Genomic DNA, 17,510 nt, shown 5'->3' with positions numbered 1-17,510 from the left:
TTTTTCAATCATCTCCTGCTTAACACATACAGATGTATTCATAATCACCCCTTGCCTCGGGCCTCGAGGCCCAGGTGGGTTCCAGACGGCCTGAGCCGCTGCCAGACAAGAGTCCTTAAAGAGCATCATGTAGACAATTGGAATGCCATTTATCGTGCAAAACACAATAAAACCCTGAGCTCTCTTCCTGTCTCAGAGACCTATAAATTATGAAAATTATACCTGCCCCAGGCCATGGACATATTGTTTTATTAAAGTTCCATGAATAAACTTAAGGCTCTTAAAAATGTCCTCTTGGCTTTTCCTCCGGCTCACACCTCCAGCATGGGGCCTGCTGCCTGGGTTTGTTGGATTCCTTCACAGTTCTTCCGAAAACTGAGCTCACTTGAGCTATGGAGAGTTGGGGCCTCTTGAACAGATGACCAGGCTAGGGGTGTGTGTATGTGTGTTTTAGCTGTTGCCAGAGTTACCCAAGACCATTTGTTCTGGTGTGATGTCCTTTTAGGGGATATATGGTCATGGACAAAGAGAGGGTTAAAATCTGCACCCCTCCCATGTTTTTTTCTAATATTGGGGCCTGAACCTGGGGGCTCATGCTTGCCAGGCAGGTGTTCTACCACTATGCTTCACCCCAAGCCCCTTCCTTCCTGTTTATTTTTACACTGGATCTCTGGGGAGCCTTCTATCTACTCCATCATGTTCTTTGTCCCCAAATTGAGTCACTAAATTGTCTTTACTCTCTACCTCTCATCACACAATAGGCGTGACTTCTTTGGACCTGTTTCTACATCTCTAAGGGAAATAACCATAATATCTGCCACACATATTCAGTGTAAAGCAAAAAAGAAAATTCCACGATTGTCACCCCAAAGCCATCTTTTAATTAGGAATCTAGAGGAATAGGACCAGATAGATAAAGATAAGAGAAGCTCATGGAACTTTTTCTATGGAAAAGTCCAGCTTCCATTTCCCCAAGAGCATTTGGGGGGCTGGGGATGTGGCTCAAGCGGTAGCGCGCTCGCCTGGCATGCGTGCGGCCCGGGTTCGATCCCCAGCACCACATACAAACAAAGATGTTGTGTCCGCCGATAACTAAAAAATAAATATTAAAAAAATTCTCTCTCTCTCTCTCTCCTCTCTCACTCTATCTTTAAAAAAAAAAAAAAAAAGAGCATTTGGGTGGGTGGGACTTTAAGCACTCAACACCTGGTACAAGTTTTTGTTGCTTTAATCCCCTAAATTCTAGAAACAAAGTAGAAAAACCAGTGAGGGTGTGTGTGTGTGTGTGTGTGTGTGTGTGTGTGTGTGACTATCCTATGTCCCAGTAGAAAGAAACCCAAGACAGAGACAAAGTATGGTAGACACCAAGTAGGACTGAGCTGATTAAAAATAAATTATTCCCCAAGTGCCAGTTACTTACCTTGATGGGGAAGGAAGAATTGAATCACTTATTAACCTTTGTCCATCCCGGAGAGGGGACAGGCCACATGGTCAGGCAACAGAGAGGGAGGCCAAGCCTACTTTTATTCCAAAGTTTTATTATAAACAAGAACACCCTGAAGAAACTTTGTGTCTTCTTGGGCAGTGACCAGGAGATCCTTGGCAGGCATTTGGATGTCTCTTACAAAGGAGCCTGGGAGGCCATAACTGGCGATCTCTAGAAAAACCAAGAACTGAAATAGGGATCCTGATCTCTCCCTCCACCCGCCCCTAACTGTCATTGGTCATCTCTCCTGATTGGTAACAGGAACTATTAATATTTTTTCTTCCAGAAAACAAGGCATAAAGTCTAATTCTCACTGTGATTGACATGAGGTAATGAAAAAATCCCCCCAGTTGTGTAAACAGAAGTGGCTGGGTCTTACCAAGTTTGAGAGTAAGAGGGGATGGGGGACATGGAAATCAAATGGAAAGTATATGAGAAGGGCAAAGACAAGTACTTCAGTGGATGGAAGGCTTTAGTGATCAAAGGAACTGGCTTTGGACAATATCCATCAATCCACTGTAAACCAGGAAGTCACCAAGGGCTTCTCGGTTTGGCTTCCTGAAGCTTATAGATTTGGGAGAATCAAGGCCTAAGTGAAGAGATGCAGAATTTTCACAAAACAGACAGATCAAATTACTCTTCCTCACCTTGTCTATGAGTTACCAAGATCCCCCGTGTAGGAGACCACCGGCCCAGGAAAGAGGATTTCACAGCATCTGGTGGTCGTCAGTTTCCCAATAAAGTGAAGCTTTCCTTCAAGGTTCTTAGGTCATCCAAGAAGCAGGACAGGGGTCTGTCCCAGCCCAGAAGGACCCCACTCCCTGCAGTTGATGCAGCGGCCTAGTGTTTTCTGACAAGCCAAAGGCCTTGCTAGGTGAGGATGGTCCAGAAACTGAACACACAGACACACAAGAAAACAACCTGTGTATATTTAACAATATATATTTATAGATATTTTCTAGATCAGTACATTCAGTTTTTAACTTGTTTTTTTCTTCACAAACAGAAGAACTCTTACAATAGTAGACTTTCTAAAATAAATACTATTAAAATAGAGCTTCAAAATAAATATTCTATACAAAGGAAACCTTCTATGGTAACTTTTTGTGGTGGGGTGAGAAGGGGCTACAGTGAAGGGGAAAATGAAGTAGGAATGTGGTGGAGGGGGATCCAGGGAACAGCTTTACTGCTTGCAACACGAAACCAAACTGTGGGGGCAGCAAGTTAGAGAGAGCAGGAGAAGAACACTGCATACGAGCAGCTACCCACAGCCAAACAATAGCAATGCAATATTTGACATCCACTGTCACAGTAAGCAGAGGAGGCATGAAAATGCTTACCAAAGGCATGAACCAGAGGGCTGGTGAAGCTTGCAGGATGCCATAGTGAACTGTACAGCACAAAGTTGTGTCCCTGCACCCCATCATACACTTCCTGGGGCAGCATAGGAGAACATGACACTTCAAGGTGACAGTCACCTGGGTTCTGGCCAGACACAATTTTCACGTGTGCAACCTCAGGCAAGTCTGTCTAAATGGGTCCCACTTGATGCACAGCAGGAATCAATGTAGACTCCAAACACAGAACAAATCCCACACCAAATGCGTACCTTCTGTCTGTCAGCCATGAAGGGTCAACAGAAGGGACCAGTCTTCACCTCCAGCCAGTTTCTCAGAGGAGCCTTGGTTGCACCCTATCACTTGATCTGGGAGGGTTCTGCTAGCTTAGACCCAGTTCCCAGGGTGCTTGTTGGGGTGCCAGCCTTCATGAACCCACCCTCAAGGCGGGGCAGGCAAGCAGCCACAGAAAAACTAGGCAAAGTGTCCTGGATCAACCCCAGTCCCAGGTCTAAGAGAAGTGGGAACCAGCTGTCACTTTTCAAGATGAGAAGTAATCCAGCCAAGCAAGCTGCTGGTGACAGCAAGCAACCAGCCAGAAGCAGCTACAGAAATGTGTTCTCAGTGCTTGATCCCTCCACGGCTCTGGACTGGCTTGGGAAGGGCTGGAGGACCCACAGCAGGCAAGCCACATTTTTTCTTTTTCTTTTTGGCCAACGAGCCAGGGAAAACTGATGCTGAGGGGACTGGTGCATGGCAGAGCTGGGAGAACCCAGGGCGCTTCCTTCACTGCTTCCCTTTCGCCACTGCGCATGCGGGGCACAGAGGTGGACTCCTGGGGACAGTTCTGCTGACAGATCTAGCAGGTTAAACACAAGCCACAACAGGGGAGGGGAAAAAAGAAAGAAGGCAAACCAAAACCCACAAGATCCGTGTTTACAACTATGTACACAAAAAGTCAGGGTTCAGGAGGCCATTTGCCAGGAAATGGGGTCTTTGTCAGTAGGGGGTCTGTGTGTGTGTGTGTGTGTGTGTGTGTGTGTGTACACAGCTTATGAAAAACCAATTCTCCACAGAATGGGTGTGTAGACCAAGATCACCAAAGTGCAACTTGCCACTGGGTTAGGTTTCCCATGGAGATAATTTTGAGGGAGGGGCCCTGAGAACCAATCCCATGGCCTTGCAGGAAAGAGTACACATGTGCTATCATTTGGGGGGGGGGGGGGCACCTCTGCACACCTCATCTGAGGAAAAACCTCTCCAGCCCCTTCAGCACACTTCCAATACATTCAATGAGTAAGTGGTTGCTGAATGTTTGTTTTCACCATTCCCTCCAATTTGTGCAAGAACATCCATACATCCATCACAATTGTGGCAAGGGGAGCTATGTGAATTAGCCTTGGAAAATGAAGATGCAATACCTTATACTCGCCTTTTACAAGCCAGCAGATGTTACATAAATAAAGCCAAAAATAATAAGACCCTCCCTTCCTCCAATCAATAAATACCTATGGTTACAATTAACTTATTCTAAATCATAAGATGTTAACTACTAATATCCGAAGGGCGGGGGAGGAGGAGTCCTTGAGAAGCATGAAGTACATGCCACTCGGGGCTCCCTGCCTCCTTTTTTGGAGGCAGTTCTGTTTTTATAGAACAAGCTGGAAATGCTACAGATGCTGTCTAATGCGCTTCCAATTTTACCTGGGCATCTCTTCTGACCCAGGCCATTTCCTCAACAGATGGGGAGTGGGATACAACATACCACACAAAGCAAAAACCCCACACAATAGCTGGGGTGGGGGTGGGGGTCGGGGTGGGGGAGGACCAGACACACTACAGCTTTTGCATGCAACAAGTACCTACCCACTGGACGTGCTGCACTTTCCGAGTCCTTTAGCACCTTGAAAGAAAGAGTTGCTACGTCTTTGGGGGCTGTCGGGAGGGAGGTGTGCTGTGCACAAAAGCAGGGCTCTATCCCGGGGGCCCCTGGAGAACTTTCCCACCCTCTCTTGAGTTCTTCTGACTCCCCCGCTGGGGCTTCCTAACACTAAAATATACTCTTTTCACCATCTCTATTTACATAAAGATACAGACTCGTCACTATACACAAAGGCTATGACAGTAAGCAGCAGAATCAGGTGAGAGGAAACCCAGCCCCAGCTCGGCTCAGCTGTCATTCTGCCAATGAGAGGTGCTGCCTCTTCTTCGCTGTTAAGATCCTCTTCTTGGTGGGCAGGGGAATTGTGTTCCTTGAGGTCGCTTGCCCCCCAGATTTTGATATCAGCCCTTCCTGGGGGTGGCCCAAAAGGAAGCAAGTTGTTTTATTATTATTTTTTTTAAAACACCGTTAGCATCTGGTTTAATTATTCTATAAAAACATCGCGACTGGATCCAGAGACCACAGCCTCAGACTCATTGGCAAAATGATATTTGGTCTCGCATGTGCTCCCCTGGCCTCCTCTACCCATCAAGTTTCTGGAAAGGATCTGAGTAGAGAGAACTCAGGACACAGAGCAGGTGGGCAAGTCTGTGACTCGGTAAGAACCGGTGGACGGTGATGAGCGGACACCCCAAGTTAGTGATGCGGCCAAGAGAGAGGAATGCACTGCTCAGTGGCTCCGAAATCCATCCTGTGGTTCTGGGGAGGCAGGAGGAGGAATGAGGCTTCAACTCACTTGCTGTCCTCTGTTCTCAGCGACTCCCAAGTATATACAATAGGAATGGCTAGGGTGTTCTAGACTTTCTCCTGGACGCAGGAGCCAACTGGTGTGGAGGGAGGAGGGGAAGAAGAAGGTTGAGAAGTTGAGACTCCCAGGGTCTTCTTCAAGGTTACCTTGGCCCTCAGTTAACAATTCCTCCCAGGCAGTCAGCTGACTTCTGTGAGAGCCAAAGATAATGGCAAAGTAGAGGGAGGAGCAAGGAGCCCAAAGGCTATCAAGCAGCTGCAACTTGGGAAATGCGCCCACATCTGTGTTCCGTCTTCTGAAAAAGAAAAATCCCCCCAAAATCACACCCTGCCTGTGCCACTGTCTGCTTGACACAAAGTTCCAAGACCCTAAAAATACCCAGAGTACATCTTCATCCTTTTGGGGAACAGAGGGTGGGTGATGGTGGCTGTCTCTGCCTGCTTCTTCCCAAGCCAGGGATGTGAAGAGGACACACGTGGGGAAGGTCAGCCTCAGAAGACTGGCAGGAGGAATCACGTTTCTAGCGACAGCACTGGGGCTTCAACCCAAAGTGTCAGAAAGGTTTGTCGGGTCTGCTGGCCTTGACGTCCCCACTGGCTGCCTTGCAGATGACGCTGTTCGTATGCTTGCAGCGGCAACCAGGGCGGCGCAGGCGGTCATAGCCACGCTGGGCCAGCTTCACGCAGCCGGTGGCGGGCAGGTAGCAAAGCAGGCAGGGCAGCACCACGGAGAGGGCACCCATGAAGGACCAGCGGGCGCAGCAGTTGGAACGGGAGCAGGAGCAGGGGTGGTCGGCGCAGGAGCCCTCATCGTCCTCGTTGGTGCAATGGTAGAAGATGCCCTGTACCAGGCACATACATGTGCCATAGTTGACCAGGGTTTGGGCCGAGCACAAGCACTCCTGGTTGCACACCCAGCAGGAGGGCAACGTCCGGGGGGACGCACACTCCTTGCACTTACACTTCCCACAGGCCTCGCACAGCAAGAAGTGCTTGTCCAGCTCTGGTGGGACTGCTGGGCCCTTTAGGTCCAGTGGCTTACAATGGACCACCTTGGGCTGGAGGCGCACTGCCCTGGGCGAGGCCTGCTCAGCCACAGGTGGTGGGGCCATGTGGTCTAGGAGCCGCTGATCAGAAGAGGTGCTGCTACTGCTGCTGACAGAGCTGGGGCGCCCACTGAAGGAGATCCAGTGATGAGTGACATCCTGGTCACAGCGGGCAGGTGTTGGGGCCAATTCTGGGGCCCCAGCCCGGGGCCGCTTGGGGCCAGTTGGGGGGGCCAGGCCAGGGTTGTCAATGTAGTCGTTCTCCACGTGGCTGGTCTTCATCTGGTCAATGGGAAGGATGGTGAGTGGGTGCTGGAGCCGACTGTGGGGCATCCGGCTATCAAGAAGGGGCTGCACCATGACTGAGCTGGGAGTCAAAGGGACGCTCTGTGGGATCGGGGGCTCCATGGGGCTGAGGGTCCTGGACCGCGCCGAGAAACAGGCTTCTAAGGGCCCTGGGGGAAAGTGGGGAAAAGGAAGAGAGAATGGATTCCAGGCATCAATCAGTAGGCAGCCTGTTAAAGGTCTCCCCCCCACCCCTCAACAGTCCTTGGAAGCCCAAGTAAAATGGGAATTCAATTCCCAAGTTTCCTTAGTGGACTTTCCAGTAACATCCAAGGCTTAGACAATTAATATTAATAATTACAATACTACTAATAATAATGGTAGTAATAACACTTATTGGGCTGGGAATACTTGCCTGGCATGCATGAGGTCCTACTTTGATACCCAGAAAGAAAAAATTTAAAAAGTAGTATTTAAGTTACTCTCTTTTAAGTATCATGTATATCATTAAGTCATTAACTCTTTACAACAATGGTAAAATGTTATCAACTATTATCCCCCTTTTCTACTTACAAAAAACTAATGTTCCAAGTAACTTGTCCAAAGTCACATGGAAGTATTAATAGAAGGACCAAGGTTCAAACGTGGGCAGTCTGAGTCTATTCTCACAATTGCTGTGAAACACGCTCATTTAAAATGTACAGCTCAACATTTATAAACACAGAATCTAGAATTAGATCCGAGTTTGAATTTTTACCTTTGCCTACCAGCATGTCTGTGGATGAGTTCTTTCATGTCTATGCCTTAGGCCTTAGTTTTGTCATCTGTAAATGGGTTTTTTAAACGCTTTTATTTAATTTGTTTTTATGTGGTGCTGAGGATGGAACCCAGTGCCTCACGCATGCTCTGCCGCTGAGCTACAGCTCCATGTAAATGGGTTCTTGCAAGGATTAAATAAGAAAATGCAAATCCAGGACCTAGCCCACTGCCTGGTGCATGGCAAGTACTTGACAATTTATCATACCTGAGAACAGTTTAGATTCCGTGAGCACTGACAACCACTTCGTGCCAAGCATTGCGCTGGGTGCTGAACACAACCGCCCCTGTGTGCTCCCACAGAGTTTATCAGCTGGATAAACAAAAGCCATTATTTCAGATATTCACAAGAGAAGGAAGGGCTATATCTGATGCCTGCACATCCAGGATATTAACTTATTACTACTACTTCCAAGGGTAGCAACCTCCAGTGGCTAATAACTCCTGGGTAGGTGAGCTTCTGACACCTTGGATGGGAAATCCTCTCAAGGGGCGCTCACATCGCCCATTTCCAAGTGCTGAGCTGAACATTCAGCCTAAATGCTATTTACTAGAATAGCTAAGCCAACACTGGATCAGTTTCTAATTTCACTGAGAGAGTGCAATTTTAAGTTGGCATCTGGCCAGAGATTCAACTGCAGCGCCTGACACGGAACCCCAGGAAGTCACTTAAATCAAAGAGCGGAAACGGCTTGGTTCAAATTTAGAAAGTGCACATTGTTTTCTATTAGAAGTGCCATTTCCTTGCCTGCTGACCTTTACATTTGGAATTCGGATGGAGATCAATTTAAAGAAATAGCAGCAGAAGGCCGAGACCTCTGCTCAAGGGAATGCAATTTGGAATCCAAGAGACAGATTAGACTCTGGGAAGATTCCACCCTTAAGAACTCCAGGGGATGGGGAGAGGAGGGAGGGGTGTAGAAGGAGAAGATGACAGGCTACACAACAACAACAACAAAAAAACCCACTGGATTAGTGTTATGGGTGGTGTTTCCGTAAAAGCTTTTGCAAGATGCTAATGACATTGTAACTAGGAAAGCTGACCCTACCCCTCAGCTAATAGGTTAACTTTCCCTCAAAGGAGCTGCTGAAGAAGAGGATGGGGATAGTTTCCATGTGTAGTTCATCTAGATGGACACTGTGGGTCCATCTAGATATTCCAATCACAGGAGAGTGATAAGGAGGCATTCAAATGAACTCAGTATGTTACTTCCTCTGCCAGTTAAAATTGTTGAGGAAGAGCTTCCTTAGATGCCTCAAATCCATCAAATAGAGCTAGCTCTAGATGAAGCAGATAAAAAGGGCTCTGCAAGGTTCATCTGTGTATCATCTATACTGCTAAATGGGAAAAAAGGCAAATCTTTTCTACAAGGTTTAATGCTCAGTCAACTGATATTTCCCACTGACACAGGGGACCAACTATTGACTCTGTTCCCACAGCCCTGCCCATTTAAAAGATGCTGGAATTTCTTTATACACCTTTTCCTATCTTAGATAAAGTCTACCTGGTGACATCACCTGCCCCAAAGTTCTCTTCAGAGAACATCATCTTCAGTTAGGAGTCCTCCCAGTATCAGTTTGCCTTGGGTATCTGGTGAGTCTGCCACCAGAGTAGTTATTTGCCAAGGCAGCCTGCGGTGGGGATCCTGTGGTCAGAGCTGGACAAAGAGAACACAAGGAAGTACTTATGGGTTGAAGTTTTTCCAGGGAATGCTATCTCAGGTACTCATTCTAAGTAGAGTCTCAAGGCCTTGCTTCTAGAATAAATGAAATCGAGGGTCAACAGACCAGGCAGGATTAGGGGCCAAAATTCCTAGCCTTGGGACTTTAACAAGAGGAAAAGGCTGAACTTGGTATAATGAAAAATGTTATGGATAAGAGTCTCTGGCACCCTCCAAGAAGTGCCTCAGCTTGGAATCTCACCCTTAGACAAAGACAACACAACACGATCCCCTTATTCCAAAAGCCTGAGTTAGTAATACTACAGGTCCTGCCAACAAAATATCAGTGGCAGTTTGAAGATGATATTGTCCCATGTAGCTGGGGTTGTCTCAGTTCTGGGGTTCTGGCCATGCTACCAGAACAGTAAAGGTACCTAACCCCACCCCCGCATCTCAGATTATCCACTCTTGTTTTCCCAGTTCATTGCTGGAACTCTTTGAAAATAGCTGCAGGCAGATGAAACAAAAGCCATGGGCAATGCTCAGGGATTTTAATGGGCTCTGGAATCAGTGGGCAGATTCCCCAATTCATGAAAAGTCCCACCAGGAAGCCAGGGTGGGAGCAGCCACTGCAAGCAGTGGGGAAGTTGGCATTAGCAGGTTCCCATCACCCCCCACCCAGAGGCAGCTGTCAACATCTGGGCCTGCAATGGAGGCCAGACATGGGGGTGGGAGCTTGGCCTATGATGACTCAGCTCTCTCAGGACAAGAAGCATCTGATGGTTCCAGCAGGCATATTCTAAAATGTATCTTCCTACCATAACCTTCATGTAGGATCTCTCTTCCGGCTACTAGCTCAGCAAAAACCAATGGCTGGCTCAGAGTTTCACTGCTTAAACTTGCTCAGGCCTGTGGCCTCACCTGCCTGGTACAGGGACCCTTGCTGTAGGAGGGCCCTCCAAGAGCCCCTGATGAATTTATTTGGCCGGTAAAAAAAAGAAAAACAATTCCCGTTCTTTCTATTTGATAAATCACCAGCACAGGGGCTGGGGATGTGGCTCAAGCGGTAGTGCGCTCGCCTCGCATGCGTGCGGCCCGGGTTCGATCCTCAGCACCACATACCAACAAAGATGTTGTGTCCGCCGAGAACTAAAAAATAAATATTAAAAATTCTCTCTCTCTCTCTCTCCTCTCTCACTCTCTCTTAAAAAAATAAAATAAAATAAAATAAAATCAATCTGCCTAAGATCAGTGGTATAATACTAGTTCTCTGTTCCTGCCTCCTCCTTTAAAAAAAAAAAAAAAAATCACCAGCACAGCTCCATGATGTCTCAAAAACAGAAAAACTGAGAGCTGGTTTAGAAGACCAATCTGCAAATCCTGGGACATGCCTACCCTCCACTCTGAATGCTGTTGTGCATCTTAAGTGCAGTTTAATTAACTTATTAAACAGTACTGGGAATCGAACTCAGGGGCTACTACTGAGTGAAGTCTTTAGCCTTTTTTATTTTGAGATAGGGTCTTGCTAAGTTGCCCAGGCTGGCCTCAGCCTCCCAGGTCACTGGGAGTACAGGCATGCACCACTACCCTGGGTTTTAAGTGCAGTTTAATACATACCTCTGCTTCCCCTTCAAGGAAGGAAGAGGTTCATACTATAAATAGGAGACAAGGCTTTGCCTCATGTAGGCTATTTGGAAGAGACTGATAGCCAATTTGGAAGACTCTAGAAAGAGAAATGAAGCCAACGCTGCACTTAGCCAAAGAAGCATCTCTTTGGAATTTTAGGTGGCATAAGGCAAGAGAACTTTCACCTTCACTCAACATTCTAATAATAATTATGGAAGCAGCTAATATTAGGAAGCATTTCTAGGCTCTGGCTAAGCACTCTTGCCATCACCTTGAAGTATAGTACCTATTCCACAGAGTGAGAAATTAAAACACAAAGGGTGGCTGAATTGTAGGGAGTGATTAGGGCAGAATGAGACCCTAGACAGCAGGGGCTGTGAACTCAGCCATGCAGCCCTCCTTAACCCCGGAGTATTCATGGAAATACCAGTCACATTTGTAGCCATAGACCACCCCCCTCCTCTTCAGCCTCCCCAGTCTGCCACCAACCCCCAGGGAACCTCACCAGGCCATTTGGGGTCTCAGTAACTCAGTGAGCAGGGAAATGAAGCCAGTCAGGGCTTGTATCAGATTGCTCCCCAGTTAGAGTTTTCACTGTGGTGGAGAGTGGGAAGCTAAGGGTTTGTAAGTTCCTGTCATTCAAGGAAGGCACAGAGCTCAAGTTATCTCAACTTCTCAGTTTTCTCTGCTCTCCTTTCTGTCACCTCATCCCTCTTTATTTTCATTTTTAGTTTCCTTAAAATCCAATGGGTCTCACTTACAGGATTTCACTACAAAGCAATCCTTAAAAGGAAACCCTGGAAAGGAATCCCCTCTGTTCTGCATCTACCAAGTTGAATTTACAGGTCCCTAAGCACCTTTATGGATGGCGCTTCCTGGACAGGTCTGTGGGGAAGGGAAGAAGTGAGGTACAAGGAAGCCAGGAAAGTTCTAGAAGACTAAATCCGCAGGATATGGAAACCCCCAGAATGCACAGCCTTTTTGGTGTTTGCTGTTTGGCACATCTGGGAGCCCAGAGCTGGCCAGTCTGCCATTTGTACCTGCGGGGAAGGGCTGCAGACCTACAGGCCAGGTGCAAAGAAGCAAGAGGTCTGTTAATCACCCAGCACAACTGGGTTCACACAAGTGGGCCAGATGCCTATTCCCACCCACATCTTCCCCTGGCCTTACCCTAGAGAGGGGAGTTGGGAAATATTGGGAAAACCTGACAGTTGTATTTTGAAAGCCATAGGTCAGCTAATGACAAACTGGCAAAAAGGCTCTGACTGAATGGGCAGTTTTTGCACTGCCCCATTGAGTCTCTGGGGGTTCTTTCAGTGAAGGTTGTTTAACCCTTTAACAACTCAGAAAAAAGGTCTTTAAACTGTCAGAGAGCCCGCCCACCACTTTCAACCACCATTGCTTGGTTATTTTTGACAATATCCTGTGTTAGTTAATGAAGCTATAACCAAATGTTGACTTATTGCTTTAAAAAGACTTCTAAAGTGAAGGGACGCAAGGGAAGCCAGGGACTTGTCCTTCCCTGCACCCTAAGGAGGAAGACAAACTCTGCTGAGAATGGCCCAGTGGGAGAATAAAGGTTTTAAGGCAGCTGGGTTTGTCTGGGAATCCTCCATTCTCCTGGCATTGCTTTGCCCCCAGCACCCCTCCCCACCCCCAGCACCGGCACTAAGGAGCTCACCTCAATCTATCAGAGATCACAAAAGAAAACAGTTGCTTTTCATCACTTCACCCTATCACCAGTTGTCAATTCCCAGTACTTCTTTCCCTTCTTTCACAACCAATCAGCTGAGTTCCAAAGTTCCAGCACATAATGGGTGGGAGACTGGCTGTACTTTGGTTCTGGGTAATTTTAACCAGCTTCAAGTTTCGGCTTCACTGTAGTACCCCATTAATTGTTGTCTACTCAGATCCTGTAAAAAGGAATCATGTTCAAATCACATCAGGGTCACCAAAAAAAAAATAAAAAATAAAAAGAGGAATCCGAGGGCTAGGGGTGTAGTTTAGTGGTAGAGGCTTGCTTAGTGTATGGAAGCCCTGGGTTCAATCCCCAGCATCACACACACACACACACACACACACACACACACACACACACGTAGCCATGTCAGAAAAGGGAGCTAGGAAGCTAGAAGGAACCTGCTAACCACCGCCATGATTTGGGAAGTACTGGCCGAAGTCAAGGTGCAATGTGGGACCAGAACCCTAGACCCCCAAGGGAAAGCTTCTTCCCACACACATCAAGATGGTCTTATTTGTCTCCCTACCCTCCACCAAGAAATGAACAGACAATAATAGATTTTAGCTTACTCCTGGGACCAGGCAGGAAATGACTTCCCCCTTCCCCGAGCCAGAAACAGACAAGACTACCGACAAGGGAAACCACTCTTCTAAAAGTGGCCACCTGCCCCTAAGGGCCCCTTCCCTCCTCCACTAGACCCAGCACATCTGTGCTCCCTCCCCAGTGCCCTTGCTTCCTCCACTGACTGGGGCCTGTCCTTGGAAAGAACAATCGAGATCACAGCTGAATGGTGGAGCCTCTTAAGCCCAGCCACATGTCCTGGATACATTCCCCAGACTTGTCAGCTGCCCGGATCTGCAGGGTGGCCCCAGACCAAGAATACCCCGCCTCTTACATCATGCAACACCCCGCACCTCCTATATGATACATTTAGTTAGTTAGAGGCACCCTTAAAACTAGGCCCTCCTCTGAGGATCCCAGTAACAGGGAGCAAGGCCCTAGTGCTGACCACTCACTAGCTGCTCTGCAGGCCCTCGGGAAAGACTGTTCCCCATCAAGGCCCATGCTTAGCAGGTTTGCCTAATCATTCATCCCTGCTCTGCCCTGGCCCCCAGCTGCTCTAATTCTCTCTCTCTCTCTCTTTGAGATCCGGCCTCACTAAGCTGTCCAGGAGGGCCTTGAACTTGGGGATTCCTTTGCCTCATCTTTCCCAGTAACCAGGATTTCACCAGGTCCAACTGCTCTGATTTTTTTGAGGGAGCAAAAGTATATTCCAGGGGCTGAGGTTGTGGCTCAGTGGTAGAGTGCTCATCTTTATTGTGTGAGGTACTAGGGTCAATCCTCAGCAACATATAAAAATAAATGAAATTACATATGTATTTTCCCCCTCCAATTAGTTACTGCTTTCCCCTGTCAGGGAGATCCAGGTTGACCATGAGATGGAACACCTTCTCCACTCTCTCTATTCCCTTGCCTAAAAATGTCTGGAGTTTGTTTCTACATCTCAAACCCCACACTTTCAACTGTCAAACCCACAGACTAGGGCAAAAATTCTCACCAGGATTGAGATTGTTGTTACAAGGGACTTGCACCTCAGTAGAGGCCAAGAAGACAGGTACTCTAGATTCAGAACAAAATTATAATTCTCTGAAAGAAAGAGGAAGGACTCTTTCTAGGTCTTCTTCCTGCCAACATCTAGGTCTTACCTGACTAGATGGCCTAATTTAATAAAAAAAAAAATTTTTTTTTTAAATGCTTGTGGAGGCCCAAAATAGGGAGCTGGAAGATGCCACACTAAGGGACATTAAGCATCAGAATCTGAAATCCCATGTGGTCCCAAAGTATTAAACCCCATGCTGGGTGTGGTGGCCCATACCTGTAATCCCAGGAGGATCACACACAAGTTCCAGGCTAGCCTGGGCAACCTAAACCATGTCTCAAAATAAAATTAAAAGAGCCAGAGATGTAGCTAAGTGGCAGAGCACCCCTGGATTCAATCCACAGTATCACAAAGGACAAAAAAAAAAAGTATTAAGCCCCATAGCAACACATTTCAAGGGCCACTTTATGAATGGGTTTCTCCCTCTCCCTTAATTTTTAAATCACTGACATTCACATTTTGTCTTAATTTGTTATTCAGGAAAGTTAGCCAACCCTTTAGGAACATGCAATGTCAGGTTTACAAGATTGCGGGAAAGGGTAGGAGGTAGTCAAAGGGTTGATTTCCAAAAGGCCACATCTCTCCATAATATTGGAAGGATGCAGACAAAAACGTCACCTCCGAGCCCCAAATGTTCACTAGTGCCCAGCCCCTAATCTGCTTCAGCTTGAAATCATCTATTCTATGTGTTCTGTCTCCTTCCGCCATCCCCAACCAAAACTCTTATGGAGAGAGTGCCTTTCAAGAAGGTAATATTGAAAGAGTCATGGGATCAAGCAGGAGGGATAGGGAAGGAGGGCATCCACAATCCACAAAGGAGTGACTTCTGAGTTCAGAATCTAAAATGGAAGATAACCAACAGATGTCCTTAATGTCTCCCTCATCCCAGATGGCAAATATCGGTCCATGGAGATTAAAAAAAAAAATCTACCAAAAGGCTCCCTCTCCCCCTCCCCAGAGGAGCCACATAGCTCCAATTGGTCAGTGTGTACTGTTCACCAGATGAGGATTCACCTGGAGCCAGCCAGCACATGAGGACCCTCCCAAGGGATGGAAATAGAGGAAATGCAATTTCACAGTGACATATCTACAACTTCTTTCTCACCCCTCAGAGAAAGAGAGACCAACTGCAGCCCTCCTTTTCTTAGGCCACCCCACACCAGCACTAAATGGAAAAAAAGCTGAAAATTTCAGATGTTTATGCTCCATTAGTGTGAAGATCCGGAGAACTCTAAACATTGTGAAATCCACCAGTGCAATATTGGCTAGGGCCTCAGGCCAGCCGGCGCATATTAAGAGATTGATAAACCTCTATTTCCCAATGCTCTGGGCCTTTTACCTTCCAGCTTTGTATCCCCAAGAGGCTTGTCAGGAAGGTTAGAGTCTTGGTCTGCTAACCAGACATGTGCTTGCTCCCTTCCTCCACAGGTTCTCTGGCCTCCGATATTTCCGACCTCTCCCCAAACTGGAGAGAATCATGGTCTGATTTAGAGGCAGGAAAGAGGGGGAGCTGCCACTAGTTCTGGACGCCCACTGAATCTCCCTCTACCTTTTCTTACAGCACAGCCTTGGTGGGGGATTCTCCCCAAGGCTCACTGCGCCATAAGGAGGCCTCCTGCTCTCACCCAGGCCTGGCAATATGGATGCCCATCCAGCAGTTGGTGAGAGGAAGCAAGCAGCTCTACCCTCTGCTCACCATCCAGCCCCTCCAGCCCATTTCTCTAATCGCTACATCCCTCAGCCCTTCAAGCCATGCAACCATTTTCCGCCTCTCTTGCTTCTTCTGCCCACAACCCCCAGCCCCCAATCAAAGAGAATTGAGAAACCGTCTTCTTGCACAAGAGCAGCTACTGTCTAAATGCTTTTTGATCGTCTGCATGGAGGGGGAACTGGGCACAGCCCTGGCCCCAGTGATGGAGCCAAACTCCAGCTGCCCTGGCTGGCCAAACCCGCCTCACCCCCCTCCTTGCCCCCCGTGGCCTTGGCGATTCAGAATTTCTCAGAACGTACCGTCTCTATTCTCTCTCCTGGGTGATGTCAAGCCTGGTACCACCAAGAAGGAAGGAGGGAAAGTGGGAGCCTTATCTCTCCTACGCACGCAACCTCTTCCTCCAGCTCTCACACAACCGGCGTTATGTAAACGCACCTTCAGCCCCCACCAGACCTAGCGAGGTCCGGGGGCCCTGGGGCCTGGCACAGCTCTGTGTTCTGGGATAGGGAGACACGGGGTAGCCGAGGAGTTTCGGGTTCTGCCGAGGCAGGGGAAGGAAAAGGCAACTGCAAGGTAGTTGCACAGCATAAAACGCGGCAGCCGAGCAAAGGTCAGACGGCTAGGAACCGCCTAGCTAAGGAGAGGGAGTAGAAATGCCCGGCTGGCCCCGAGCTGACCATCTAGCCGGAGGCAGAAGGGGGGAAACCCAGTCGGTCCCGAATCCGAAGGGGCAAGAAAAATCTACGTCGAGCATAGGCCGCTGCGGCGGGCTGGGGAGATTCACGGCAGAGCTGGCACCGTGGGCACGAAGCCCGGGGGTGGGAGAGCTGTCCAAGGCGAGGGCGCCCCCCAGACCCAAGTGGTGGCTCCTGACCAAGCCCAAAGCCTCCGGTTCCAGCGCCCGAGGCGAGTGGTAGCAGCAGGAGGAAAGAGGCCAGGCCAGAGACAAACTCCCGGGACGCGCACGGGGCTTCCCGACTCGCAGAGGGCGGGGAAGTCAGGCTTGGCAATGCCCAGGGGTCGGAACGGCGGTGCCAGGCTTTGAACACCCCCAGCGCCGTGCCGGCCGGGCGGAGGGCGTCAAGGAGCTGCGGCGCACCGCCGCGACTCCAGGAGACGCAAGCAGAGGGAAGGAACGCAGAAGCGCGTCTGGAAATAGCGCACCATTTGCCCCAGCCCGAGGGGAGTCGCGTCGTGGCTTAGAAGGGGCAGTTTCGGATCCCCAAACCGGCCATAGACTTACTTTGAGGAGCTGCAGAGTCACAAGCATCGCTCCACGTTTGTGTAAATCCCCGAACCCAAGCGGGTCAGCCGCTGCTGTACTCGCAGACGCCAGCCAGAGGAACCCGCAAGGCTCCCGGAGTCCCGCAGCTCCAGCTCGGGGCTGTCAGCTCTGCTCGCTGCCTCAGCGGCGATGTTGCAACCACTGCCTGGGAAAATGGCTTTTTTATG

General features: G+C 48.5%; 1 protein-coding gene across 2 annotated transcripts; it reads right to left on the bottom strand.

Moving 5' to 3' along the window:
- Positions 1-1,218: 1,218 nt before the first annotated feature.
- On the bottom strand, positions 1,219-17,499 carry SPRY4 (sprouty RTK signaling antagonist 4). 2 transcript variants are annotated; one of them, XM_081283429.1, is made up of 2 exons: positions 12,628-14,075; positions 1,219-7,013 (listed from the first exon to the last, which is right to left on the bottom strand). In XM_081283429.1, the coding sequence occupies exon 2, from the start codon at positions 6,964-6,966 to the stop codon at positions 6,067-6,069; it is 900 nt and encodes a 299-aa protein (XP_081139555.1). In that variant the 5' UTR covers positions 6,967-7,013; positions 12,628-14,075; the 3' UTR covers positions 1,219-6,066. The 2 variants fall into 2 exon arrangements, with proteins under 2 accessions (XP_081139555.1, XP_081139554.1); XM_081283428.1 differs by lacking the exon at positions 12,628-14,075 and adding an exon at positions 17,302-17,499 and having other exon boundaries at positions 1,221-7,013.
- Positions 17,500-17,510: the final 11 nt, after the last annotated feature.

The sequence above is a fragment of the Spermophilus citellus genome (genome assembly GCF_964194105.1).
Source record: "Spermophilus citellus genome assembly, chromosome: 1".
Taxonomy (NCBI): Eukaryota; Metazoa; Chordata; class Mammalia; order Rodentia; family Sciuridae; genus Spermophilus; species Spermophilus citellus.
Note: the sequence above shows the minus strand (reverse complement) of the source record. Positions and strands in the feature narration are given on the sequence as shown.